This window comes from Zonotrichia leucophrys, chromosome 17 (genome assembly GCF_028769735.1).
Source record: "Zonotrichia leucophrys gambelii isolate GWCS_2022_RI chromosome 17, RI_Zleu_2.0, whole genome shotgun sequence".
NCBI lineage: Eukaryota > Metazoa > Chordata > Aves > Passeriformes > Passerellidae > Zonotrichia > Zonotrichia leucophrys.
In genome coordinates, this window is record NC_088186.1 from 4705037 (window position 1) to 4731076 (window position 26040).

At 59.1% G+C, this 26040-nt stretch overlaps 1 protein-coding gene across 1 annotated transcript; it reads left to right on the forward strand.

The window, feature by feature from the left end:
* Positions 1-9587: 9587 nt before the first annotated feature.
* Positions 9588-25766, forward strand: FIBCD1 (fibrinogen C domain containing 1). The gene is made up of 7 exons (XM_064727950.1): positions 9588-9781; positions 14663-15139; positions 16387-16546; positions 17179-17315; positions 21832-21928; positions 22076-22255; positions 23218-25766. The coding sequence occupies exons 1-7, from the start codon at positions 9710-9712 to the stop codon at positions 23475-23477; spliced, it is 1383 nt and encodes a 460-aa protein (XP_064584020.1). The 5' UTR covers positions 9588-9709; the 3' UTR covers positions 23478-25766.
* The last annotated feature ends 274 nt before the right edge of the window (positions 25767-26040 follow it).

Below are 26040 nucleotides of genomic sequence, written 5' to 3' on the forward strand. Positions count from 1 at the left end.
GGGTAGAGATGAAAGGCCCGTTAATTAAATCTGGAGAGCGAGGAACAGGGCCAACTGATCCTCCTCCTGATCAGACCTGACAAGGCAGGCGCGGGGCAGGAGCGAGGTGTGCCACATCCCACAGCCCCTCGTGTCCCCCAGCCCAGCTCCAGGCTGCCAGCACGGCCAGGTTTTACAGGCTGTGTGGGACTGGGTGCCTCTTACCTGCCCCCAGCACCCCTGAGGCTGAGGGTGCCCCCATCCACACCCTGCAGCTGGGGTGAGAGCTGGGTCACTGCCCTGGGCTCCACTGCACGCCTGGAGTGGTTCTGTTCTCAGTTTCCAGCAGGAACTTCTCCCAAAGGATGAGCTGACCTTGCTGGAAGAAGGGGAACACAGGATGGACAGCTCCATCCTGAGGAAGAGGAGGAGAAGGTTTGGTCACCCAGCTTGGTGGTTTTCCCCAGGTCCCACCTCCCACAGGTTAAATGGGAGAGGGTCAGGAGGGCACTGACCATCACCTTGTGCCATGGAGGGACAAGCCTCTGGGATGGACACCTATCTGTGCTTCAGCACACACACTGCCTCACCTTCCTGGAACAGGCAGCTCCTACCACCAGGGATTTGCCAGAAATGGTTTTTGTGCCTGTAGCTGAGACCTGGGGCACAGTAAGAGGATTCTGCTGAGAGCCTGCTGCCTCCATGCTCTCCTCTCGCTTTCAGCACAGCCTTGTTTCTAAAAGCAGAGCAGTTGAACATCCCAAAAACCACAGCAGCCTTACCTGGCCCTCCTTGACACTGTGTCCAGCTCCCTCTCCCCCTGCATCGCTGGCCCTGGGACTGGAGCAGGGTTGGAGGCAGGCTGAGCTGCAGGATGGCACCAGCATTCCAATGAGCACAGACATGGCTCTGCTGCTCTCCCAGCCCTGCAAGGGGGCACAGCTGGGGTGACAGGGTGCTCTTTGTCACAAACAGCAGCTCCTTGGGCAGAAAGGAGGAAAAGGCAGCTGCTAGCTCATCCCCCAGCTCTGCTGACCAGGGAGTGAAGGTCCCATCTTCAGCGTAGTGGGAAAACGAACCTGCAGTGTAAATAATGGCTGGAGCATCTCTCATGCACGCTGGCTTATTTTGTAAACCTGAACTTTGCAAAATGTCACAAAACGGAGAAACGAGAGGCCTGGGATGAGTAAATCTCTATTAGAAATTCCCTGGGATGGCAGCAGTGATGTTCTCGCTCGATGATGGCACATTCCAGCCCAGCCCGGCTCGGGGAGCGGGGTCATGCGTGGCGCTGATTGCAGAAAGTATTTAATTAACACTGCTGTAAATACAGTGTTGGAGATGCCAGCCAGACCACGGAGGGGCCACCACGCTGCTGAGCTGCAGGAAGTTCTGCCAAGGCTGACTGGAGATGAGGGAGGGCAGAGAAAATCAGGCAGATTTTGCTCCCTGCTTTGCCACAGCCCTCAAGGGGCAAGGGGAGGATGGGGACAGTGACACTGTCAGGATGTCCCTGAGCAAGAAGGCTTCACCAGCAGTGCCCAGACAAGTGAGGAAACCCCATAACAGGTAAAGGAGCTCTTACCCAAAGCAATTGTCAGGACACACATCACCATCCTCTTCCCTGATGCACAAATGGTCTAAAGTCACCTTTTCAGAGGTAATCATCCCCAAATTCTCTCAATACCTGGCAGACAGTGAAAATAGGAACATCTCAGCTTCACTCGTGCATGACCACAAGCTCATCATCTCACTGATGAGCTGAGCTACTCCAGATCTGACCCAGCTCAAGGACACAGGGTGACAGCCAAGCCATCCGTGTCCCCAGGACACAGATTTCACCCATTGCCTTGGGCTCAGGAGGTCGGGGAGCAGGGCAGGAGGAAGCACCAGGTCAGAGCAGGACCAGCCGGTTTCAGGCACAGCCAAAAAGGACCTTTTCCCTGCTGAGCTCATCAGCAGCCTAATGACACTGCCTAAAAAGCTCCAGAGCCCCTAATCGCTCATCACATTACTGCTGCTCACAAGTGAGGCCAACCAGCACAAACCTCCTCGAAGCATTTCTAATTAATGAGCAGAGGCTTAGGCTGTCCCAGCCCAAAAGCAGCATCTCAGATAAAACCAGCAGCCTCCTGCCAGCCCCAGTCCCCTTGATAAACCCCTTTAATGGGCTTGTCAGCACCACCTGAGGCCACTCCATTGGCTAACAAGGCGCATCTGTCTCCATGCGATGGGTGGGGAAATGTCCATCCATCCATCCATCCATCCATCCATCCATCCATCCATCCATCCATCCATCCATCCATCCATCCATCCACCCCCACCGTGGCAGGAGCCATGGGATGTTCCTGCCATGGCTGCCCCTAATCCCCTGCTGGACCCCAGGACATTTCCCCTGGTGCCCAGATTTCCCCTTCACCAGGAGGGTGGGTGACAGCTGAGCAGCAGCAGATGCCACCAGATGGTCACCAGAATGACAGACCCAGCTAATCTGGTAACTGGGAGGACACTGGAGCCCCTCATTTGCTAAGTGGCTCCCTGTACTGGTCCCAAGGGGAGTGAGCTCGGGATGGTGGCACTGAGCTGCTGCCCACAAAGCCTCCAGGACCTTTGCAGCACTGGCACCTGCACTGGCACTGTCACAAAGGTTTGTGGCCACAGGCACAGCCTGGGCTGTCCCCTGAGAGAGGCTGAGCACTTGCACCTCATCACAGAGATGGTTTCTCAGGGGGCTTTGGAAAATCAGACTTGGGAATCACTTAAGAACTATTTAAGCCTGCTGTAAGCCCGGAGGCTTTCCCACAGCCCCCAGAGCCCATTGCTGTGATGAGTGGTGAGTGCTCAGCCCCTCTGCCAAGGGCTGCCTCCCTCCCTCTCCCATCAATCAGAGGCGCCCCAATACTCTCTGTGACAAATAAAAGTTGTTGCAATACCTTTGACTTTAAAGCAGGAGAAATAACTCCTCTGTAACGTGATCTACCGTGTCTCTCTATCCCCAGGCGTGTCGCCCTGGATTGGGCTGGGGCTCTGATTTAATATTCTCATGGAAAGCGGTGCCCTCATCCAATTACCACGGGGATTTCTGCGCAGGCAGCAGCTGAGCCACCGGGCACTAAATGAGCCCCACGGGGGACAGAGCCCCACTGGGGTCACCCCAAAAGTGCTGCAGAAGGTCCTGAGTTAATCTGGCACTCCCAGATGTGTCTGTGCCAAGCACTGGGTTGGACTGGGAGGCACTGGTGGGAACTGGGAGAGCGAAGGGAAAGCAAAGCCTCGCTCCAGGCGGCGGCAGAGAGCTCTGTGGGAAACGTCCCTGGAGATTTCCACTTACCACGGGAATAAAATCCTTCTGTTTCCAACTGGAATGCCTGCTGCTCAGCATCCCCCTCCAGCCACGGAGGCTGGATGCTCCCTGGTAATCCTGCATCGTTTATTTTCATTGGCTGACAGAAAAAAGCGCCGTCAGAAAAGCGATGTTAGCTGTGCTGGCTGGCATAGAAAATGTTGCTTTAATTGTATTTTATTTGGCAATAAGAAAAGAGAAGCAAGAACAAACCCTCGAGATATCCCCTCTCTCCCCCCCCATTTAAAATTTCAATTTGGTAATTTTATGACAATGTTTCTGATAAAACCCAACAAAGCACATTAAAGTGAGAGAAATGATTTATCCTTTTCAGTGGCACGTGATCTTTGCATACATTTCCCAGTCTATATATATTAAGACAGTTAAAAAAACCAAAAACCCAAACAAACTTGTTTTGGTTTTTTTTTCATGTCAGCTGTTGTTTTTCAACCACAAACCCCAGTATTTTTTCCAACTCTGGTTTCCTCCTTTCTGATCTCTAAAGGCAAAACCAGGCAAGTATTGGACATCCCATCTGAAAAACCATCACAGAGCAGCCCCACTTCCTTCATCCCAGGCCTGGCCATCACACCATGTCCTGCTGTGATTTTACACTTTCAAGGCCATTTTCCTTGAAAATTTCCCTTCCATCCTATCCTCAGAGAAACTGTGTCATTGATTTACTGTTGAAATTTGGAGGAAGTGGCTGGCTCATGCTCAGCCTGCCCTGATTCTGATGCCAGCTGGGAGCTGCACGGGCTGGCCATGATTTGGGGTTTCCCTGACCTTTCCCCATCATCTCCACAAGCCATGAGGATAAAACCTTCCAAACTACCCTGACATTTAGAAACCAAACCCCCAACACATAAACCTGAGGGGTTTCTCTGTGCCACCTGGAATCAAACATGAGTTTTGGCTAACCAGCCTGCTTCTCCCACCCAGCCGAGCATCCTGAGCTTCCCTCCAGCCTCCTGCAGATTTATTTGCTGCACAAATCCCCTGCTCCCACCCAGTGTGGCAGCGACGCCTTCGGAGCACCGGGTGTTCCACACAGCGTGGGGAGGGCTTGGGAAGGGGTTAATGGGTGGGCACAGGCAGAGCTGGGGAGTTGCTAGGAGACTTGGGGCTTTGGGATGCTGGATGTGATGCTCAGCCAATGGAGAAGTCCTCTGAGGAGTAAATCTGCTAATTTGGGCATCGTTGGTTGCAGGGGCTCGGGGTGGATGTGGGTGCTGAGCAGAGCTGACCCTGACCCCCTCCTCCCAGCCCCACACTGATGCTTTCCCATCCTGCTCCTGTGGTTTCAATTAAACCGCTGAATTAATCTCCAGCAATAAACTCAGCTGCTATTGTAGTTTGCTTTGGGATTCATCATCACTTTTGCTGCAAATACAGCAATTAAACAGAGAGGTCTTGGTAGCTCAGGAGGGGAAAGCTGGGCTCCCCCAGGCTGGTGTTTGGGATTGGGGTACCCAGGTCCCCCCCAGGTTAGTTTTCACCGGCTCAAAGCCCTTTGTGGAGAATGCTGAGAGCAAGGGGAGCTGGAGGAGGCACCACTGCCCCCCCTCACCTGCATATGCTCCTCCAGATGGCCCAGGCTGCTGCTCTCCATGTGGGAAAAGGTTTTAAATTAAAATCTTCCCCGTGTTTTTTGGCGATTTTTGGCTGGGTTTCTTTCCCCTGACTTTCCAGCTCTCCGGCCCATTTGCCATCATTAAGTGCAGATGGAGTGGCAGCACGGTGGTGTTGGGTGGGCACAGGGGGGTCTCCAGCCAGGGCCCAGACCCACAGAGACAGCCTTGCACCCCACAGTGAGCCCCTCTCAGCCTGGGGTCAGCCCTATCTGCCCACAGCCCTCCTTGGCTGTCAGAAAAATGAATTGTTCCTTTCTGGAGATCCCTGTGGACCCCCCAGCCAGCCCCTCTCACCAGCACCAATGTCCCCCCTGTCACCATGGGCAGGGGAGCACTCTGGATATCCATCCCAGTGGGGTCTGACCTGGATTTGCTGCAAACCAGAGCCTTTTCCCACCCACCAGCTGCTCAGTGTAGAGATGGGATGGGATGGGATGGGATGGGATGGGATGGGATGGGATGGGATGGGATGGGATGGGATGGGATGGGATGGGATGGGGAGGGATGCAGCTTCCCTGATATCCACAAGCCTGGCAGAGGAGCAATGCCCACAGCAGGGCAGGATCTGGCCCCTCCAGGGACTCTGGGATGCCAACTTTTCAGAGAAACAGCGGATTACAGCACATCAGCTCCAATCAATACTCTGCCGTAGCAGAGAGCAAAGGGAAAAGAGGAACAAAAAGAGGTTTCTCATTTGCGGGGGATTTGGGGCTTTTGTTGTGTTTGGAGGGAGGAGTGGAAAGAAAAGCTTGAGAAAGGGCTGGGAAGGAAGAGCTGGGGGGGGACAGAGCAGCACCCACCTCTCTGGGACACTGCTGCAGGGTGGGAGCCTCTGAAACACTCGGGGTGCCAGGGAGAGCACGAGGGCATGGGGTGGGATTGGGATGGGAATGGGATGGGATTGGGATGAGAACAGGGTAGGCATGGGGTGCTCCATCTCCTCCTGGTACAGAATGTTCCATTCTTTCCTCCCCAGACCGTGGCATGTGCAGCAAAGAGGGGCAAAAGTGGACAGGGTTTGGTAGAGGGGAGAGAGGAAAAATGATGCTCAGCCCTGGTCTGGTCCTGCTGAGACCCTCACAAAGTACAGCCAGGCTTGGGGATGCTCTAGACAAAATGGGGGTGTTAAAGGAGGGATTTTTAAAAACCCAAATATCTTGCAGGGACAAGAGAAGAAGTGATGCCACTGACCCCATGTGAGCTGCAGCCCAAGAGCTCTTTGTGGGTGGTTTGTCTCTTGTCTGAGCCATCGATTCCTCCTGTGGAAGAAAAAGGCCCTGACACAGGGAGCAGTGTCCTGCCATGTCACTCAGCAATGGACCTGGGGGAGAGGCTCCTTCCCTAGCAGCCAAAACGGGCTGAAAGAGGTGGCCAGGGGAGCCTGCACAGCCTCAGCACAGGGCAGGGCTGGGACAGGAGCTGGGCACACACAGGGGAGCCTGGGGACACACAGGGGAGCCTGCACAGCCTCAGCACAGGGCAGGGCTGTGCCCAGCTCACCCTGGGCTGCCCCGCTCCTGTGCAGGGACCCCCCCAGCAGCCACACTCCCAGCAGGGAGAGCCCCCAGCGGGGACCAGGGTGGATTTTGTCACTCCCGGTCTGTGGCCGGGTGAAGGACCAGCGAAGGACCATCCGGGCACCGCAGCGCTCTCCCTCGGCTGCTTGGGATGAGGCTCACGCAGCTCCTCTGCATTCCGCGCTCTCGCCGGCGCGGGGACGGAGAGCTTTGAAGGAGCTGCCCTTTCATTATTAATATGATGATGATGTCTGACGCCGTGCGTGTGCAGCGACGGCTCTGCCTCCCCGGGCTCCCTGCCAAGGAAAGCACACGCTATTCCTGGGGAGGGCTCGGTGTCCCCCATCCCAGCCCTGGCACCGTGTCTGGGACAGTCCTGATGCCCCTCTCTGGGCTGGACCCACGGATATCGCTGCTCTCACCAGCTCTAGCACCGAGTGTGGCTGAGCACAAGGAGGGTGAAGTGCCACCTCTGTAGTGTCCTGTCCCCACGGGGGCACAGCGCTGACCCCACCCCAGCCTCTGCCCGGCACCCCCACTGCAACTCTGCTCGCTGTCTTGGACCACAACGTAGGAGAGAGTGTCTGAAATGTTTCAAAGGGCTCTGTTTAGAGCTTGGGTCTGATCCTGTGTTGCTTCAGCTGTTTTCTTCCCCCAGGCCAAGCCGGGACCGCGGGGCAGAGCGGGCAGAGCAGCTCCGGGAGGGGAAGCGCTGCCAGGAGCCGCAGCTCCCGCAGGAGCCGCAGCCTCCCGGCATCCTCACATCAAACCTCTCCCGCTTTTGCCCTCGGGCCACTGCCTGAGACATGAATCATCCTCTCTGATGCCGATCGATCCGGGCTGGGCTGCTGGCAGAGCCCCCTCCTCAGCCCCGGGGGTGGGTCTGTGCCCATCGGTGCCCAGCCACCACCGGGTGCCCAAAACAAGGCGCACCCCGAGCCTGTGGAGCTGGGCCCAGCGCTGTGGGGCCGCGGGTCTCAGCTGGCCATGGACGCCCCTTCCCATGTCCCCAGTTCCACAGCCACAGCCGGACGCTGTGACAGGTAACAGGAGGTGGCACGGCTCAGTGTAAGGCAGTGATGGGCCAGGCCAGTGTCCCCAGGACAGGGCTCACCCTGAGCATCACTGAAGCTCCCAAAACCCCTTTGCCAGGGTGGCAACCTCCATCCCGCTCACCGCATGGCTTGGAGGCGGCTATTGGAGACAGCACTGAGACCGAGCAGGACCCTGCACCCTCACAGGGGACAGCAGTGGGGACACCCCACACATGACAGGGCTGCGAGGGGCCAGCGCTGCCTGCACAGCCCGGCCAGCAGGATCCCAGATCCCACCCTGCACCACCTCCGCCGTTCGGCTGTGGGCTATGTCAAGGTATGTTGGATTGCAAATTAAGCGTCAGCCCCGCTGCACGGTCCCGGCTCCATCTGCAGAAAATGAGTTGCTGGACTTGGAGAGTGTCCAGTTGTGCAGCTCGGCGTGCCTAACGCCCAGGGCTGACAAGCCACTGAATCACTCCTCCCCGCGCTGCCAGGCCACATGAAGCCAAGATGCATTTCTTTTTAATGATAAGTTTTTATTGTTTGGAGTTCTGCTTAAACAGCTTCCCGGGGGCAGCGCCTCCTGCCTCCAGGAGCCGAGCCCGGCTGGTGCGGGCACACCGAGCACCAGGGGCACGGGCTGGCCGGGCTCAGCTGCACAGGGAAGTCCTTGAAAATCATCCATGGGGAAGGAGCTGGGCTGGCAGCCACGAGTGAGCATCGCCCGGTAAATCCACACCAAACACCTCTGCAGCCAAAGGCTGGATTTGCACCTGGCTGGGAGGCAATGCATACACCCCCCCCACACACAGGGAACCGATGGATTGAGGCAGCGCCTGTGCTCCCCTCCCTGCCCCACGGAGCTCCTTGGGAATATTGGCCAGCCCAGCACGCATCCAGCTCTTCCCAAAATAGGGTGTGTGTCCTGGAGACAAGCTGCTTGAACCCCTCGTTCCCCATATATGCAACCCCTGTGCCACCCCTGCCCCACAGACAGGCAGCCCCCACCCCAGTGGAGCCACATGGGGGCTGCTGGAGGTCCGGACTGGGGCTGAGCTCCAGGACAGCGACCCAGGGGGGTTTGGGGGTGCCCAGGGGACCGCCCCATGGTGCAGGACAAGGGGCTGCAGGGCTGCCCAGCAGGTTTCCTAGGGGATTCTCAGCCTGGAGAGAGAGCTCAGCCTCCCCCCAGCCGGATGGAAGCAGCTCTGAGCCATCGCTGCTCTCACGCTGCTCCTCTGAACCTCTCAGCAACGCTCCTGCCCGCAGGTCAGACAAGTGGCAAATAAAAGATTTACGGGAGGTGCGGCAAAGCTCTGGGAAGGGAAAACCACATCCACACGGGAGCGGCGGCACACGGGGCCGGGAGGGAGCCCTGGCACGCAGGACCAGCCCCACGGCTCGGGGCTGGCAGCGCTGGGCTTCGGGCGCCGCTGTGACCCTGCAGGGGCTGGGGGCGGCTGTGCCTCGCCCCGCCGGCCCCGGCTCCGCAGAGTGCGCTGGGGTTTGCTCCGAGAGCCCCCCAGCACTTTGGCGACCCTCGGGCACAAAGGTTTGGGGGGTGGCGATGCCAATGCCGCCCTCTCCGCCCCCCCGCCCGGCACCCTGCCCATCCCTGCCCACCCATGGGACTGAGCCCCACCAGCTCGGGGCGTTCCGCCGGAGGATGTGGGGGCGTTTCTCCGGCAAGGGGTGAGCGGGTTCCGGGGGCACCCCCCGCTCTCCCCCCGGGCCCCTGCAGCACCCCCGATCCCGCTGGCACCCCGCCTTACCTGCTGCCGCTGCTCCAGCTGTGCTGCCACATCTGGGCAGCCGCGGAGCCCGGGGCTGGAGGGGGGGTTCGGGTCCGGGTCCGGAATGATCGGGGGGCAGCGGGCGGTGCTGGGGGGGGCGGGGAGATCCCCCGGGGCATCACCGGGCGGGGTGCCCGGAGCGGGGCCGGGGGAGCCCCGGGGGGGGTCGGGGCGGGCGGGGAGGGAAGATCCACCCCCGTGTCCGTGCCCGTGTCCTCCCTCCCTCCTCTTCCTCCCTCCCTCCTCCTCCTCCTCCTCCTCCTCCGCCGCCGCCGCCGCCGCCGCCCGTCCTCCGCCGCGGCCAGCCGGGCAGCGCGGGCGGGCCGGGGGCTGCGCCGCCGGGGAGGAGGTTTGGGGGGGCTTGTGGGGGTCCGGGCACTTACTTGGGCTGGAAGTTGGCGGCGCGATGGGGAACGAGCGTTGGAAAACCGTGGGAGGAGCCTCGCAACTTGAGGATGGGCAGCAGGAGAAATCACAGGTACGGGGCGGGGGGCAAGGGGGGCAGGGGGTGGGGGTCACCCAGCCCGGGGGTCCCAGCCACCCCCCAGTGTCCCCAGCCAGCTTTTCCCCCGGCGCACCCCAGCTTGGCGAGCTCTCCCCCTGTCCCCACCGTGCGAATCCCCCCAGGCTGCACCTCCTCACCCCCCTCCCAATTAATGCGTTAATTAACCTGCGGGTTAATTAACCCTGGGCTACCCCGGGCTGGGGCAGCGTGCGATGCTCGGGGGCTGCCACACTGCCGAACCGCTCTAAACTGCTGAAATAACCCTTTAAAGGGGATTTGGCATCTCAGCTCCGCGCTGCAGCCGGGCTCACCCCTCCCGGTTCGGGGGCTCCCGGCTCCCGGCCCCCGCCGGGTTTGGGGGGAGGCCGGCGCTGCGGCGGCAGAGCCTGCGGTGACACGCGGGGATCCGGCACGTGCCGAGCCCGTTTGCACATCCCGCTGCACGTGTGGCAGCTCCACAGCCCGGCCGAGCGGGCTGCGAGCCCGACAAGCGCGGGATGGCTCGGCTTGGAAGGGACATTGAAGATTACCCAGTTCCGACCCCCGTGGCACGGGCAGGGACACCTTGCAGGCTGCTCAATCCCCCATCCAGCCCGGCCCTGGACAGTTCCAGGGATAGGCACAGCGATGGGCACGGGCACGGATGAGCGCTGAGCGCGGGCAGGGTGGGAAGAAGGAGTGCGGAGTGTGGGCAAACGTGTCTGCGAGGAGCTGGAGGACAGCAAATCTCCAGCGAGCCTGTGAGTGAAGGGAAAGGACCGAGAGCTGGCAGCGCTGCCCTTCCTCGGCACCCCGGAGCTGGGCAAGCAGCGGGGGAGACACGCTCGATCCCCGCTCCGCCACTCTCCTGTCCCCTGACACCCGCAGCAAGGCAAGAGGGGCTTCTGCCTGACTTCCCCTTCTGCCAGCAGCTCAGTGGAGAGGGGCTGGGCACCCCGCCAGAGCCCTGACCCCCGAGAGAGAAAGCAGCCTGCCCTGCCCTCCCCTCCCTGGCAGACCCCTGACCTCCCGAGAGGGAAACCAGCCTGCCCTGCCCTCCCCTCCCTGGCAGAGCTCCCTCCCTGCACACAGGGATTCGAGCGGTGCCACCCGTCTGGAGCTGCCATCCCCCGGTTTGTGCCCCCGAGGGCGAGCCGGGCAGGATCAGGACGGATCCAGCCTCACAAGGCAGCGGGGCCGGGTGGTTCGCGGTGGATTTCAGGGATGCTCGGAGTTTGCCGTGCTCCGGTGGATCCCAGCCCAGCCCAGCGTGCTCACCCACAGAGCGGCTCGGTGCTCGCCATCCTGCCCGTGCTCTCTCCTCTCCTCTCCCCATCCGCAGAGAGTGGCGTGCCGAGGCAGCGGTGGCAGGCAGGCTCTGGGTGACGGAGCAGAGCAGGAAAACGGGAGCGGGGTTCAGCTCAGCTGCTCCGTGCCCGCGGGGGTGACACAGCCCCGGCCAGGGCGAGGGGAGGCGGCTGCAGCCCCGAGCCGGGCAGGGCGGGATGGGCAGCGAGGGTGGACAGGGACGGAGCGGGGGAGCAGAGCGAGGATGCAAAGTGAGCTCTGAATGAATGATAGGTGCGGGCTGGGGGATCCTGCAGCGCTGAGTGGACCCCGGCAGGGAGGTGCGGGTACCTGGACTAAAGTTACACCAGCAGCTGAGCCTGGCCGATGCAAACCTCAGTGTTCGCTTACCTGGGAAGCAGAACAGCGGCTCTGGTTCGTCCCTGGCTGAGGGCACAGCCCGCGGGCAGAGCAGAGCAGCCAGGCTGCAGGAACGCTGCCTGCCATCCCTCAGTCTGCTGGGCTGGAGAGGAGCACGGATTGTGGCAGGAGCAAAGGGGACTCCTCATCGTAGAGCATCTCCCAGGGCAGAGCTCAGCCTCTCCTGCCACCCCTCTCCATCCATGCTCTCCAGGGAACAGCCACCTCTGGGTGCCCTGGGGACAAGCCAGCTCGTGTCCTTCCCTTCCCACAGGCTGCAAGTGCTGGAGCTGCTTGTCTCCATCCCAGAACAGCCAGTCTGGCTGGCTGAGTGGGCTTTGGGCTGTTTTGAGGGTCCTGATGGTGTCCAGAGCTGCTCACAAAGTGTGGCTGGGTCACCAAGGACCCATGGGTGACCAAGTGTAGATCCTGTGCCAGGGCAGGGCATGGAGAGCCCGACTCACCAGGGACACAACCATCCCTTGGATCCTGCCTGGGGCTCCCTCCAGGCTCCAGAGCAGGTTTGCAAGCGAAGATCAGCTCATCCCAGGCACCACTCAGTCACACAGCTTCTGCTCTCCTTAGGAAAGATGATTTCAAGACACTGGGACCTCCAGCCCAGTGGATATCCCCACGGGAACATCAATAACCAGGGCAGGGGGAAGTCTTAAAGCTGTCCAAAACTCTTGGCAAGAATTCCAGGGGCTTGAGGCCATGGAACAGACAGCAGGAACCCTATGGATGAGGAGAGCTGGCTCATGGTGAGGCAGGAATGTGTGGTAGGGGGTGTTGCAGGGTCCCATGCCCAGCTGGGCACGCTGCTGCAGTGCTGCAGTGCTGGAGGGGCTTGGGGGGACTCCAGCCCAGTTTGGAGTGCTGCTGGTGCCACTGGCTGGGTTTGCCTCCTCTCCCCACTGCAGGTTGCCAGGTAACACAACCTGCCAGCAAAACGCCGTGGGACTCCTGAGGCTGCTGCCACTCAGGATCCTGCAGCCACAAGCAGGGGGGATCCCTTTGGAACGGGATTGGCCTCAGTTCCTGGTGCTGGTGGGAGGGCAGTGACTGTGGGCCTTGAGGGCTGGAAAACAGCTGGATACAGCTGCTGGTGTGGTGGTACACCCAGACAGAGCTGTGAGGTTTTGGTGTGTTACAGCCCAGCTGGGATTGTGTGGCTGTGGGAAGAGGAGCCTCATCCTCTCATGGCTCTGTTCTGGGAGCTCTCACTGCTCAGAGGGGACCTTGGGCCCTGCAGCTCCTCCATGTGCCCCTCAAGCTGGGCATGGCTCATTGTGGGGAGCAGCATGGGAGGGCACAAAGCCCTGGAGATGAGAGTGCTGTGACAGCCAGGACAACCACAGGGACAGGGTCCCTGCTCACCATGTAGATCCCAAACAACCTGATATTGGCCTTTGGTCAGCAGCCACCCCTCCTGTCACTTCAGGCCACTGAGGGGCCCAGCTGAGCCCAGGTCCTGGGTGCCCATTTAAGGATGTGAGCAATGGGCATCTGCCACCTCTGTCTGCCACCATCCTGCTGCTCCTGGGTGTCCCCTGTGCCCCCAAGCAGGGCTCTGTATCTACACACACATCAGGCAAACTCCTCAAGCCCCTGCTTGCCCAGAGTTTCCCTTATTGCCTTTGACATCTCCTTTTAACCTGCACCAAGGGGCTGAGCCTGGGGCTCAGAGCTCCCTGCAGGTGGCTTCCATTCAGCCCAGTGCTGTTTGATCTCCCTCCATGGAGAAGGGGAGAAAGCCAGAGCCCACCCTGGGGCTGGTGGGGCATCCTCAGCCCCCCAGCCAGCCCTGCTGCTGCTGTGGGGTCACCTTAATGCAAATGGTTGCGTGAGAGGGAATGAAATGAAGGGTGCTTGAAGGAAGGTGTCACTCCAGATAGATGTGCACGGGAGGGGACAGGGCCTGGGAAATCTTTGCAGATGCAGCAATTTTCCCCTCATTTCTGGGCAAAGTAGTCTTTGTCTCTCTGAATCTGCAGTTTGCTGCCAGCCCAGCAATTTCTTGTGACAGCCGTGGCCAGGGTCAGGGGGAAATCACAGCCTCTGTCCTGCAGGTGTAACGAGCAGGGGAGGGGACAGGGAGCCGATGGGATCGGGTGGCAGCTCACCCGCTCTGCTCTGACTGTGCTGGCACTCGAGGCTCTGCAGGGAGAAAAGGCTCCAGGTGGGCATGGAGCAGGTGCCAGGGGCTGAGCCCGTGGCTCTGAGCAGCAGCAGAGCTGCCAGAGGGGCTGGGGGTGTCAGAGACCTTTCCCAAAGCGATTCTCCCTTGCCAGGAGGCTCTGGGACTGATCCAAAGCTTTGGGAGCAGCTCTGCCCCCTCCAGCAGGAAATGATGAAGGAGATGAAGATAAGTTGCCTGCCATAGCTGGGAGCTGCCCTGTGCACAGCAGGTCCCCACAACACTCAGGGCAGTGTGACCCCAGCACAGCCCCACAGCCACCAGTGCTGCTTTCCCTGTGATCCCACTGTGAGGGACACGAGGTGTTTTCCCATTTTCCCCCCACATTTGTGCCCAGGGCAGCAGGGAGCCCCCCACATCTCTGGGGGAGCCAGGGCTGCTCCAGCCGAGGATCAGAGCTGTAAATAAAACATGCCACGGGAGCGGGCGGTGCCGTGCCTTGCTCTCGTTATTATTTCATGGCCTGCTCCCCGGCGGGCTCGGCAGCTCTGCTCACTCACTGCTCACCCGTGTCCCTGCAGAGCTCCTGGGGTCCTCCCCTCCCTCAGAGCATGCCGACCCAAATCCATGCAGAGCTGCCTGTGAGGATGGGCAGTGAGCTCTGGTCCTGAAGGTTCGTGTCTCCCCCCCTCGAGCCATCGACCCAATCCATGCAGAGCCCCCCTGAGGCGTGAGGGGATGGGCTGTGCTGATGGCCTCTGTGTGCCTGAAGGGCTCCCTGGGTCCCCTCTCTCAGAGCCATTGCCAGACCCCAAATCCTGTGCAGAGGCTGCCTGTGAGGGGATGGGCAGTGCTGATGGCCTCCATGTCCCTGCAGAGCTCTCTGGGTCCCCTCCCTCAGAGCCATTGCCAGACCCCAAATCCCGGGCAGAGCCTATCTCTGGGGTGAGGATTGAGACCCCAAGTCCCGTGCAGAGCCCACCTGTGGGGTGAGGGGATGAGGCTGACGGCGTGTCCGTGTCTGCCCGCAGAGGATGAGCTGTGGCTACATCCTGTGCACCGTGCTGCTCTCGGTGGCCGTGCTCCTGGCCGTGACAGTCACCGGCGCCATCCTCTTCATGAACCACTACCACACGCCCGTCACCGAGCCGCCCCCCGTCATCAGCACCAACCCCGAGGAGGCCAACGCGCTGGTGACCATCGAGAAGGCCGACAGCTCCCGCATCAACATCTTCATCGACCCCAACTGCCCCAGCGCCGCCGGCACCCTGGGCCGCGTGGAGGGCCTGCAGAGCTCCCTGCTGCACGCCCTCACTGAGCACGACGCCGAGGCCAAGGCCACCAAGAGCCAGCAGAAGGCCCTGCTGGTGACGGTGGCGGATGAGGTGGCCAAGCTGCTGAGCCACGCGGTGCAGCTGCGTGCCGACTGCGACGGGCTCAAGAAGGGGCACAGCGCCATGGGGCAGGAACTCAGCGCCCTGCAGGGAGAGCAGGGCAGGCTCATCCAGGTGAGCTGGGGCTGGCAGTGCCAGGCAGGGCAGGGCCCACTCCTCCCGCCACCGTGAGCCACCCAACTGCAATCCCCTACCAGCACCCCAACCTGAACCTCCTCACTTATCCTCTTCCTTACCCTAGGACTAGTGTACGAATGAATTCAAGGCAGATTAGAATGAGCAGAATAACAGAAAGTCAGTCTAACTAAGATGGTTGATTTCAACTCAACAGATTATAACTCCCATCCTATAACTTTATTTATGTCCTACCTCCACCTAAGCTTCAACTCAGCCTTCACCCTAAGCAGCCTAGGCCTAGCCTTCCACCAAACACACCTATCCTAACCCACTGAGCCCCACGAATCCCTGGGGGTGGAATTCCCTGTGCCAATGTCCCTGGGTCATGGCCTCAGCATCCAGGGTAGAGCTCCAGGTGAAGGAGGTGAGGTTGAAGGGAGTTGCTTGGGAATTGGAAAGTGGAAGTGTCTCCCTGCCAAACCACCCCACTGCCAGTGAGCCTGGTGTGCAGCCTCCCACCTTGTGGGTGTCCCAGCTCCAGGTTCAGTTTATGGGCTCCAGACAGAGCCAAGCACACCACAGAATCTTCTCAAGGGCAGTTCATGCAGCAATCAGCTCCCCCTCTTTACAGTCCCCAAAATTCCCAGCCAATGGGCTGTGTTGAAATGCTTACCTGAGTGTGCCAGGGCTCTGCCAGGTGTCACAGCAAGATCCAGGGCACGGCTGGGTGCTGCATGCCTGACCCTCCTGGTACTCAGCTCCCTCTGCCCAGAGCGGCTTGTGTCTCTCTGCTTTGCTTCTCTGCCCATCCTGGTGCTCTGCCACAGCCACCCCGTGTCCCTGTCCCAGCCTGGGTCACCTCAGGGGATGACAGGAGCTGGGGGCTGCCTCAGGACACGGCTATTCCTGCTGCCTCCGTCATCCTGTGCTTGCCCAGAGACGCTCCTTATCCCACGGGATTGCAGCACTGCTGCACCCAGGTTTGGGGATTTCTCCTCCCTGAGGGCAGTAGGTGCTTATCTGGACCTTGACCCCTGCCAAAAACCAACAGAGAAAAAGCAACAGAGATCAGAGTTAAAGCAACAGAGATCAGAGATAAAGCAACAGAGATGTTTTACGGGATCTGTGGATTTACACCCTGGCATTGCTGAGCACGGCGGCCAAGGGGCAGGGAGGGATGTGGAAGGGATTTAACCATTTCACCCCAATTTCTGTGTTCCCCCCCACCGTGTCCCTGCCCGCAGCTGCTGTCGGAGAGCCAGAGCAGCATGGCCCGGCTGGTGAGCTCCGTCAGCGATGCGCTGGACTCGCTGCAGAGGGAGCGCGGTGGGGCCCGGCCCCGGCTCAAGGCTGACCTGCAGCGAGCCCCGGCCAGGGGAGCCCGGCCCCGGGGCTGCTCCAACGGTGAGAGGCATCCCTGGGGAGAGGGATGGGCCTGGGGCAGGGAGGAACCACCCAGCGTGGGGCAGAGCATCCTGGAGAAGGGATTGAGCACAAGCAGGAGGTGGGGAGGAGGGAGAGGGAAAGGGGTGTCCTGGGAGGGGGAGCTCTCAATGTGCAGCTCCCAGCTGTCCATAAATCAGCCCAAAAGCCCTTTCACACCCCTGCAAAGCTCCCACAGAGGGTAGCAGGGACCAGGCAGAGCATTCACCTCCATCAAGTGTGGAGGGTGGCCCTGCGCAGTCACATCCCTGAGCCTTGGGTTGGGATGCAGCTGAGGAGCCTGTCCTGGAGCTGGGAGCATGTGCCCACAGCCTCCCTGGGCACTGGCTGTCCCTTGTCCCCATCTGGGTGCCAGCTTGCCCTTGCCATCCCACAGGGACATGAGGGCAGTCCCTGCCAGCTGCTGGGGAGCCCCATGGTGGTGGCATCCCCCTTGGCACTGCTCACCCCGAGAGGAGAAGGGAGGGAAAGAGCAAAGCAGCACCAAGCTGCAAGCAAGGTTGGGAGCCTGGAAGAAATGGCAAGACATTAAATTAGCCCATTAATTAACCAGCTTTCCCCTCACCCCACCCCACCCCGATGGCACCCTGCAGGCTCCCGGCCCCGAGACTGCTTTGACATCTACATGAGTGGGCAGCAGGAGGATGGGATTTACTCCATCTTCCCCACGCACTACCCCGATGGCTTCCAGGTCTACTGTGACATGAGCACGGACGGGGGCGGCTGGACGGTGAGTGAGCTGCCAGCACCCCGCTGGGGACACGGGGACACGGGGACATGGCACTGCTGGCCCTGCTGGGCAGGGGAGATGGCACTGGGACACTTGGGGGTGTCACCAGGAGGGACAGTCAATGTCAGGGAGGCTGGCTGTGCAGCCGGTGGTGAACCCTGAGCTGGAGCCAGTGCCTGCCTGCACTGGGGAGCTGGGCTAGGGCTGGAGGGGGGTCAGGAGGGAGTTGGTGCCACCTCTGGGATTTGTCCCTCTCAGCAGGGCTGGGCTGTGCCATGGGCCATGTGGCTGTGCTTTGCCCCATTGGGGCAGTGCTGGGGCTCAGGGCAGACCCCAAACCCGGACATTTGGCCTCATTTAAGGCCGGGCTGCCTGGGGCACCTCTGCTGATTCACTCCCTGTCCGATTCACTCTGCCAGAGCTGCTGCAATGGGCTGTGATCACAGCAATGGGGGGGGGACAGGGCTCTGCCACTGCCCCAGGGAGCAGCTGGGGGTCAGCAGCTCCCCCTGCCCTGGAGGGCATCACTTGGGGTCCCAGCAGGTGTTGGGGGTCTTGCCGGGCAGCCTCTGCCCTGGGGACATGCTGGGCCAGGACCCCTCCAGCTGGGTGCTCTAGGAAACAAATCCCCACCATCTGATCCCCCTAAGCAGCTTTGAGCAGGGCCAGCAGGGAGCTTAGCCCCCCTGCCCTCAGGGGCTGCTGAGAGCCCACCCAGGGCAGGAGGGACCTGTGGTGGGTACCAGGGTGGTACCACAGCTCCAGTGGGGAAACTGAGGCACAGCACAGTCAGGACCTCAGCTCTAGGGGGATTACAGAGGGGAGAGGGGACCCTTCTGGCTCCCCAAGGTGCAGAGGGTCCTTGCAAAACCCGTGCACAGCCTCTGCCAGCCCCAGCCAAGCCTGAAGAGCAGCCCAAGGTGATTAGTGAGACACTCAGAGGCTTATTTAAAGCTGCTGCAGGCGGGAGGGCTCGGCTGGGCTGGGGAGGGGGCTCAGCAAAGGATTCTGAGCCTGGGAGTGCAGTGGCACAGACACCACAGAGCTCTGCCCTGCCTTGATGGGGCCAGGGGCCAAAGCAGGGCCCCAGAGACAGCCGGGGCTGGGCTGAGGGTGCCCACCCCAGGCTCCTGTTCTGGGGCTGCGCTGCAGCAGAGGGTCCCAAACGTGCCGTGGGTGCAGGGATGGTCTCAGCCATCTCTGGGGGAATGTGTGAGAGCACTGCCTGATCCAGGCTCCAGGTGAGCCATGGCATGGATGGGTGCTGTGGGGCAGAGCCTGGGAAATTCCCTTCCCTTCCCTTCCCTTCCCTTCCCTTCCCTTCCCTTCCCTTCCCTTCCCTTCCCTTCCCTTCCCTTCCCTTCCCTTCCCTTCCCTTCCCTTCCCTTCCCTTCCCTTCCCTTCCCTTCCCTTCCCTTCCCTTCCCTTCCCTCTGGAATGATTTCTCCTGACATTTGGGCTCATTTGCATGTGGGTGGGTGGGTGGAAGCGATGGCAGCAGCTGAATCAATTTTGACTCGGGAGCCTGGGAGCTGCTGAGCTCAGCTTTAGGCTGCCTGGGCAGCTGAGGCCAGGGCCAGAGCTCAGGACCTCCCTGTCCCCAGAGCCTGCTGGCTCCCTGTCCCCATCCTGGGCTGTTTTGTCCCCCCTCTGTCCTGCCCAGCAGCAGCAGGGCCACGTTTGTGCTGCTGGGGATGTAGCTCTGGGTCAGTGCCCCCCATGCCCTGTGCCCAGCCCTGCCTGGGGCTGCAGAGGCTGCCCTGGGGCTGCCCAGCCCAGCTCTGCCCCTCACACTCACCTCTGGCTCTTTCTTGAAGTGATGGTGGAGGTCAAGGGAGATCAGCAGGGCTCAAAAAGTGTCCTTTTCACAGATTGTTGTCTTCAGGATGTCTTTGCAAATGCCCCACGCTCCTCCCAGTGCCCCTGAGCCTCCATTGCTCCTCATTTGGGGCAAAATCCCCTGGATCAGCATCTCAGCTCCTCAGCATCACCTCCATGTGCAGCATGCACTGGAAAATGTTGGAGAGCCAAAGAAAGCAGGAGAAAAGGCTGTGCCAGCAGCACAAGGGCTGTGGTGACATCAGGTGACAGCTCCCAGCTGCAGGGGCACCCTCTGTGCTGGGACAGTGCTGGGGATGGCCTCACCAGCCTGGAGAGGGGTCCTGGACAGGGCTGGGGTAAAGCACAGGCAGGGCTGAGAGGAGCCACAAACACGTCCTGTTTCCAAGGGTGTGGTTTATGTGTCACCACAAACAGGACAAGACAATTCTGCTGGCAGGGCTGGGCAGGAGCAGCTCCTGGGAGGGCAGAGGTGCCAGCTCTGGTGTTCACAGCTGTCCCAAGGCACTGGCACATCCTGGGGCCTGGCTCTTCCCTGCCCAGAGCTTCTCGCTGGCTTTCTTTGGGTCTCCCTGACCCACAGGGCTCAGAGAACACCCTGGGCTCTGTGCCATGGCTGCCAAAACTGGACCAGGAGCCTGAGCTCTGTGGTGGCTCAGGATGTCCCCACACTGGGAGCTTCAAGCCCAGCAGGAGTTTGGTGGAGCTGAGGGAGAGGAAGCTGCCAGTGGCAGGCACAGGCTGGTGTTCCCACTTTTCCCTGCTTTCAACCCATTTTTCTGGGTTTGTGGCTCTGCAGGAGTCTGTCCCTGCCCCACAGGGGCAACTGGGGGAGGCAGAGAACGAGGGAGATAAATATTTCAGCCTTGCCTTTAAAGAAGGGAGGGAAATCCTTTTTGCTTAAGAGGGGGGTGATGCATATTTGATGAGGAGGGAAAGAGCAGCGAGGCAGGGCTGGAACAGTGTAATCCTGCGGGTCACTGGTGCACCCAGCATCCCCAGCACCCCCGAGGGTGATCAGGAGGCTCCCACAGCCCTGCCTGCACCTGGAGGGGGCAAAAAGAGGCAGAGAAGGGATTGTGCATGAGAGATGGTGAGGGTGGAGCAGGACACAGGGACTACAGCACTCACCAACAACAAACCTGGTTTCAAACCCCTTTGGGGCTGAGCCTGGTGGGCTGAGAGGCACTGAGGCTTCTCCTGGGCTGATTCCTGAGCTGTGCCAAGGCTCAGGCAGCGGAGCCCTGTCCCACACGCTTCCCTGGGCACCACTCAGGCAATTGGCCTATTTAGAGCCGTGGCTCAAAGCCGATTAGGAGGGAGCACTGGTGCTGCAGCCACTGACTCCCCACGCCAGCCACAGAGCTGGTGGTGGCTGGGGAAAAGCAGCTTCAGGCCCCTGTCCAGCCACGCTGTCCCCCTTTCCCAGCAAGGCTGAAGAAAGCCCCTTTAAATGGGCTTAACCACAGCTTCTCAAGTGCTCAACGCGGGGATAAAAATTAAGGCTCTAATTCTAGAAGGTAAGTACAGCAGGATCAGAGCTGTGCCAGAGCCTCAGCCAGCCCCAAAAACGCCCATCTGGGGAAGGGAAAACAGTGAGAGGTTCACAGGGTGGTTCTGCTTTGTGTGCCAGGGTGAAAAACCTGTGTATGGGAGGGCAGGAGCAGCAAGGGGAAGCAAAGGAGAGTGGCTTCCCCCAACTCCAGGGCTCATCCACATTCCCCAATCCTGGAAGGTCAGCTGGGCAGCTCTGAAGATGGGGTTCTCTGGCCCCTGGGAGGGCTCTGCCCAAGCCACCAAGTGTCCCAGCTGTCCCCACCACGGCCTCGGGAGCACAGAGCTTGGTGGGAGAGGGGCAGGCTTGCTCAGCCAACTTTAATGCAATTAATCCAGGGCTGGAGGCTTAATTAAGTTCAAATGGTCGGGCATGAAGCAGCGTTTTCTGGATCGCTGTCAATAAATCAAACCCAAAAGTATGGATAAAAGGGGATGGAACACACAGGGCACACGGGCTGGTGAGCAGATGGGAGAGGGAAAGGGAAAGGCTCTGAGCAAAGCTGCATTGAGCCCTGGATCTGCCTGGGATCTGGGGGCTCTGCAGGGCTCAGGGCACTCAGTGCCTCACAGCTAATTTCTGTGGGAGATTACAATTTCCCTGGGAGATTAATGAGGCTGTCAGAGATGATGTTTTAAAATGGGGTGCTGCCCAGGAGAACAAGGAGATCCAGGAGGAAGAAATCAGCCCTGCTGGGTTTTCACACAGTTCTGGGCACCCACTGTTGGCAGGAGGGTTCACAGCAACCTGGGTACCCTGTGCTGCAGGACAGAGCTTGGGTTGTGCCCTCTGTGTCCCTGCTCCCCTGTGCAGGGGCAGCCTGCAGGGTGTCCATCACCCCAGGGACACCACAGACTTCCCAAGGAACTTCAGGTTCCCAAGGAGCTTCAGGTTTCCCGAGCTCTCCTCACATTCCTAGACAGAGGATCCTGTGAAGGGTTTTGCCTGAACGGACTCAGCCACCCTTGGGATGGAGCATTTCCCCGGGGAGCTCATCCCTGTGCAATCACTGAGCCGACAGGGCTTAATTTGTGCCGCTAATTAAACAGGGGTGGGCAGGGAGCAGAGGGGTCCCACAGGCTGGGAGCAGCCCCACAGCTGATGCCCTTTGTGTGTCCCCAGGTGTTCCAGCGGCGGGAGGACGGCTCCGTGAACTTTTTCCGTGGCTGGGAAGCCTACCGGGACGGCTTCGGGAAGCTGACGGGAGAGCACTGGCTGGGTGTGTGGGGCTGGCATGGCAAAGCACGGGGAGCTCCGGGGTTCCTTTGTGATGGACGGGACACCGAGACCCCCACCCATGGGCTGGGAGGGAGGGGCTGCAGCCCTGGGCACGCCATCCCCACACTCACCCCTTTCCCTCTGCCAGGGCTCAAGAGGATCCACCTGCTGACGGTGCAGGGCAGCTACGAGCTCCGCATCGACCTGGAGGACTTCGACAACGGCACCGCCTTCGCCCACTACGGCAGCTTCGGGGTGGGGCTCTTCTCCGTGGACCCCGAGGAGGACGGGTACCCCATCAGCATCGCCGACTACTCAGGGACTGCAGGTGGGCAGCGGGATGGGGGGCACATCCCCCATGGGCAGGGGGGGTCCCACAGCTGTGGTGGGGTTCACACAGGAATTAAGAAGAGGGAAGAGACAAGGATCTAACTCCATGTTTCAGAAGGCTAATATATTATTTTATAAAATAAATATTACTTATTTATTTATTAAATATTATTTTATATTCATATATAAACACAATATATTATATTTTATATACAAATAATAGCTATATAAAATAATATTTCTATTAAAATAATATATATTATTATATAGAAATAATATATAATATATAAATAAATATTTATATATAAATAATTTATATATATAAATAATATTTATACATAAATATATTTTTCTATAAATAGTATATATTTATAGAAAAAATATAAAATATATAATTTAATCTACAAGATAATATAAATATATAAATATATAATTTAATGTAAAATTATATTTATTATAAATATATATATTTATATTTATGCAAAATATAAATATTATTTATAATATATAGCGATATATATTATATTAAAACTATACTAAAACAATAGAAGGCTTGGACAGAATAGAAAAGGAATGAAAATGGAATGATAAAATCGTGTGACTGACCACAGTCCAATACAGCTGGACTGTGACTGGCCATTAGTTAGAAACAACAACATGAGACCAATCACAGATCTACCTGTTGCATTGCACAGTAGCAGATAATTGTTGTTTATATTTTGCTCCTGAGGCTTCTCAGGAGAAAAAAAAATTCCATAAAACATGTCTGTGACACACAGCCACCAAACCCCCTCGCTGGGGTGTTCCAGTGTCCCAGGGCGGCAGCACCAGCTGCATCCCTGTGGCTTTGGGGAGCTGGAGGTGGATGAAGTTGGGCATCTGCTGGTTGGGGATCTGCTGGAGGAGCCCCATGGGGCAGGGCAGGAGGTGCCCATCAGGATCTCCTTTCCCCTGGCACAGGTGACTCCTTCCTGAAGCACAACGGGATGAAGTTCACCACCAAGGACCTGGACAACGACCACTCGGAGAACAACTGCGCCTCCTTCTACCACGGCGCCTGGTGGTACCGCAACTGCCACACGTCCAACCTGAACGGGCAGTACCTGCGCGGCCACCACAGCTCCTACGCCGACGGCATCGAGTGGTCCTCCTGGACCGGCTGGCAGTACTCGCTCAAGTTCACCGAGATGAAGATCCGGCCCATCCGCGAGGAGAATTAGCTGATGGCATCTGCCCCCCACACCGTGCCCGCTCCCCTGCCCCTCCCCAGCTCCCTGCAGACCCACTCCCTCAGCTGCCACCCTCCTCATCCTCTCCGAGGGCTCGCCCACCTCTGAGGGGCTCCTGGGGAGTGACTTTGGCTCCTGGGCATCCAGAGGTGTTGCCAGACCTTTGCTCCCACTGCCATGACCAGGTGTCCTGGCCAGAGTGTGACCCACGGTCTGTGCTCGTGGCTGGGGCACAGAGGATGCAGGAGTTTGGGCAGAGGTGCCCAGCAGGAAGGAAAGGATGGAGGAGGGAGGGATGCAGCAGCCCAGGCAGGCTGAGCACCTCTGGTCACCTCTGCCCTGGGCACTGACACCTGGCAGTGGGCTCGCCAAGCTGGCAAGGGGCTGGGGGCATTGTCATGGGGAACCCCAGCCCTCCAAACCCCCAGGACTGGGATGAGGCTGCTGCAGCTCCCCCATGGTGCTACTGGTGATGGGGAGGCTCAGCTGGGCCAGCCTGACGTGCCAGCAATTCCTCCTTGGGCTGCAGAACGCTCTCCCCTGCCCCTGCAGGAGCAGCGCGGCTGGGGAGGGACAACCACCAGCTCCTTACTCCCCACTGCCCCTGTCCTGGCTCCTGGAGCCCCCCAGTGGGTCAGGACACCCCAAAGTGAGCCAGAGCAGCGCTGCCAGGACGCACACCCAGAACTGAGCACAGCACGGAGCTGCTTTGGCAGTGCTGGGCAAACAGGGAGCACGGCAAGGAAGAGGAGGAGGCGAGGAAGGCTCACTTCCCAACACAGCTCTGCCTGCAGTTCACAGCCCCTCCCTCCCGACCAGACCCACTGGATTCACATCAGACTTTCACCATGCAAAGGCTGTGACCTTTCCCCAGACCCTTTGGGCAGCTCAGCCCCATTTTCCAGTGAGCCCCCTCTGCTCACTGCTGGCCTGGACACTGCACTCTGAGCTGTGGCACTGGCTGGGCACCTGCAGATATCCAAAGCCTTTCATTTCCTCAAATCCTGTTAAGGTTTTGCAAAAGAGAAGCCCCGAGTGGGGCTTAGCATCTGCAGGGCCCTGATAACCGGGCAGCAGCACCAGGCAGGAGCTGCCATGGGACTGATGTCTCCTGCTGGCTCCCTGGAAGGACTCAAATGGGGGATTTTGTCCAAAAAAACTGAGAACCAAATGTGAGCAGACTCTGGACTGAGAGGGGAGGGGACAGACAGAGCCCTGCCACCCCTCACAGCATTCTCTGCCTGTGCTACAGCAGAGCCCTGCCCCAAGAAACAGCGTCAGACAGACAGATGGACTGAGGAGGGGAGGAAACTCCCCCTGTCTCCATTTCCAGGGGAGCTTAAAGCACGGGGAGATCAAAGGCTCAGCTTCCCAACTGTGCCAGGTTTGTACTTCCCTCTGTGAATCTCCTTTTTTTAAAGCCTTCCCCACCTCGGATCTTGTGCTGGACAAGATCTCTCACCCACTGGGTGAGTGTCTGTCTGTCTGCCCTGACAGAGAAACGGACAAACCATGCACTGGGATCACCACAGCTTTTTACTCTGCCAGAGAGATCCTTCAGAGCCCTCAGGGCAGGGAGAGCTCTGAGCGAAGGGCATCCAGCTCTAAGCACTCCATCCATGCCCAGAACGATGGGGACTGGGGGAACTCAGCAGGGGCATTTCTCAGCACAACAGCAGGAGCCCTGACAGCTTCCAAGGAGCTTCCTGCATTCCACTGGACCTTTCTGGAAAGGTTCCTGCCTGCACCCATCTTTACTTTTCGATCAGTTATTTTGGTGGGTTAGCTGTAGCTGGGTTTTCTGATGCTTTGGGCAGGAATGCACATGGAACCATGTGCTGGGTGGGAAGGCTCATCCCTCCCCCAGACCCCTCCCCTGGCGTTTTGCCATGCCAGGGAGGGAATGTTGTATGTTGGTTTGTTGGTAGCACATCCTTGTGTAACCGCCTGTGTCACCCAGGACCCCCCAGAGATTTGTTTTGACTTGCACGAGAGGTTTTTAATCCATGCCAAGACGCAGGATTTCCCAGGATTATTCCCAAGAGCTCAAGCATTGCTCCATGGCCCTGGATTAGGTTAAACCCATCTGTGGTGACACCTCCCTGGGAAGGGGTGGGCAGGGGTGACCGTGGGGCTGGGATGTGGCCATGGACCTTCCAGAGCAGCCCTGGGCCAGGCCGTGGTGTGTAGCAGTGCTGTGAAGTCTAGGTCGTGTGTGAGTGTGTCCAAAGCTGTACATGTGGACTTTCTAAACTCCTTAATAAAAGGATCTCATCGTTACTCACCGTGTGACAGCTGTGACAGTGCGGGGACACGGCCAGAGGGACAGCAAAGGGAGTGGCACTGAATCCCTGCAGCTCCTCGCTGTGCTGGGGGATGGCTCATGGCACAGCATCCCTGGGGACTTGGCCACCACACCAAAACCACTCTGCACAACAAGAGCTGGGACACCCAGGGGGCTGAGGAGGCTTCCAGGGCTCCAGCCCAAACCAAGGCCCTGCAGGACATTGGGGTGGCAGTGTCTGTGCCAAGGGGAAATGTCTGTGCTACCACA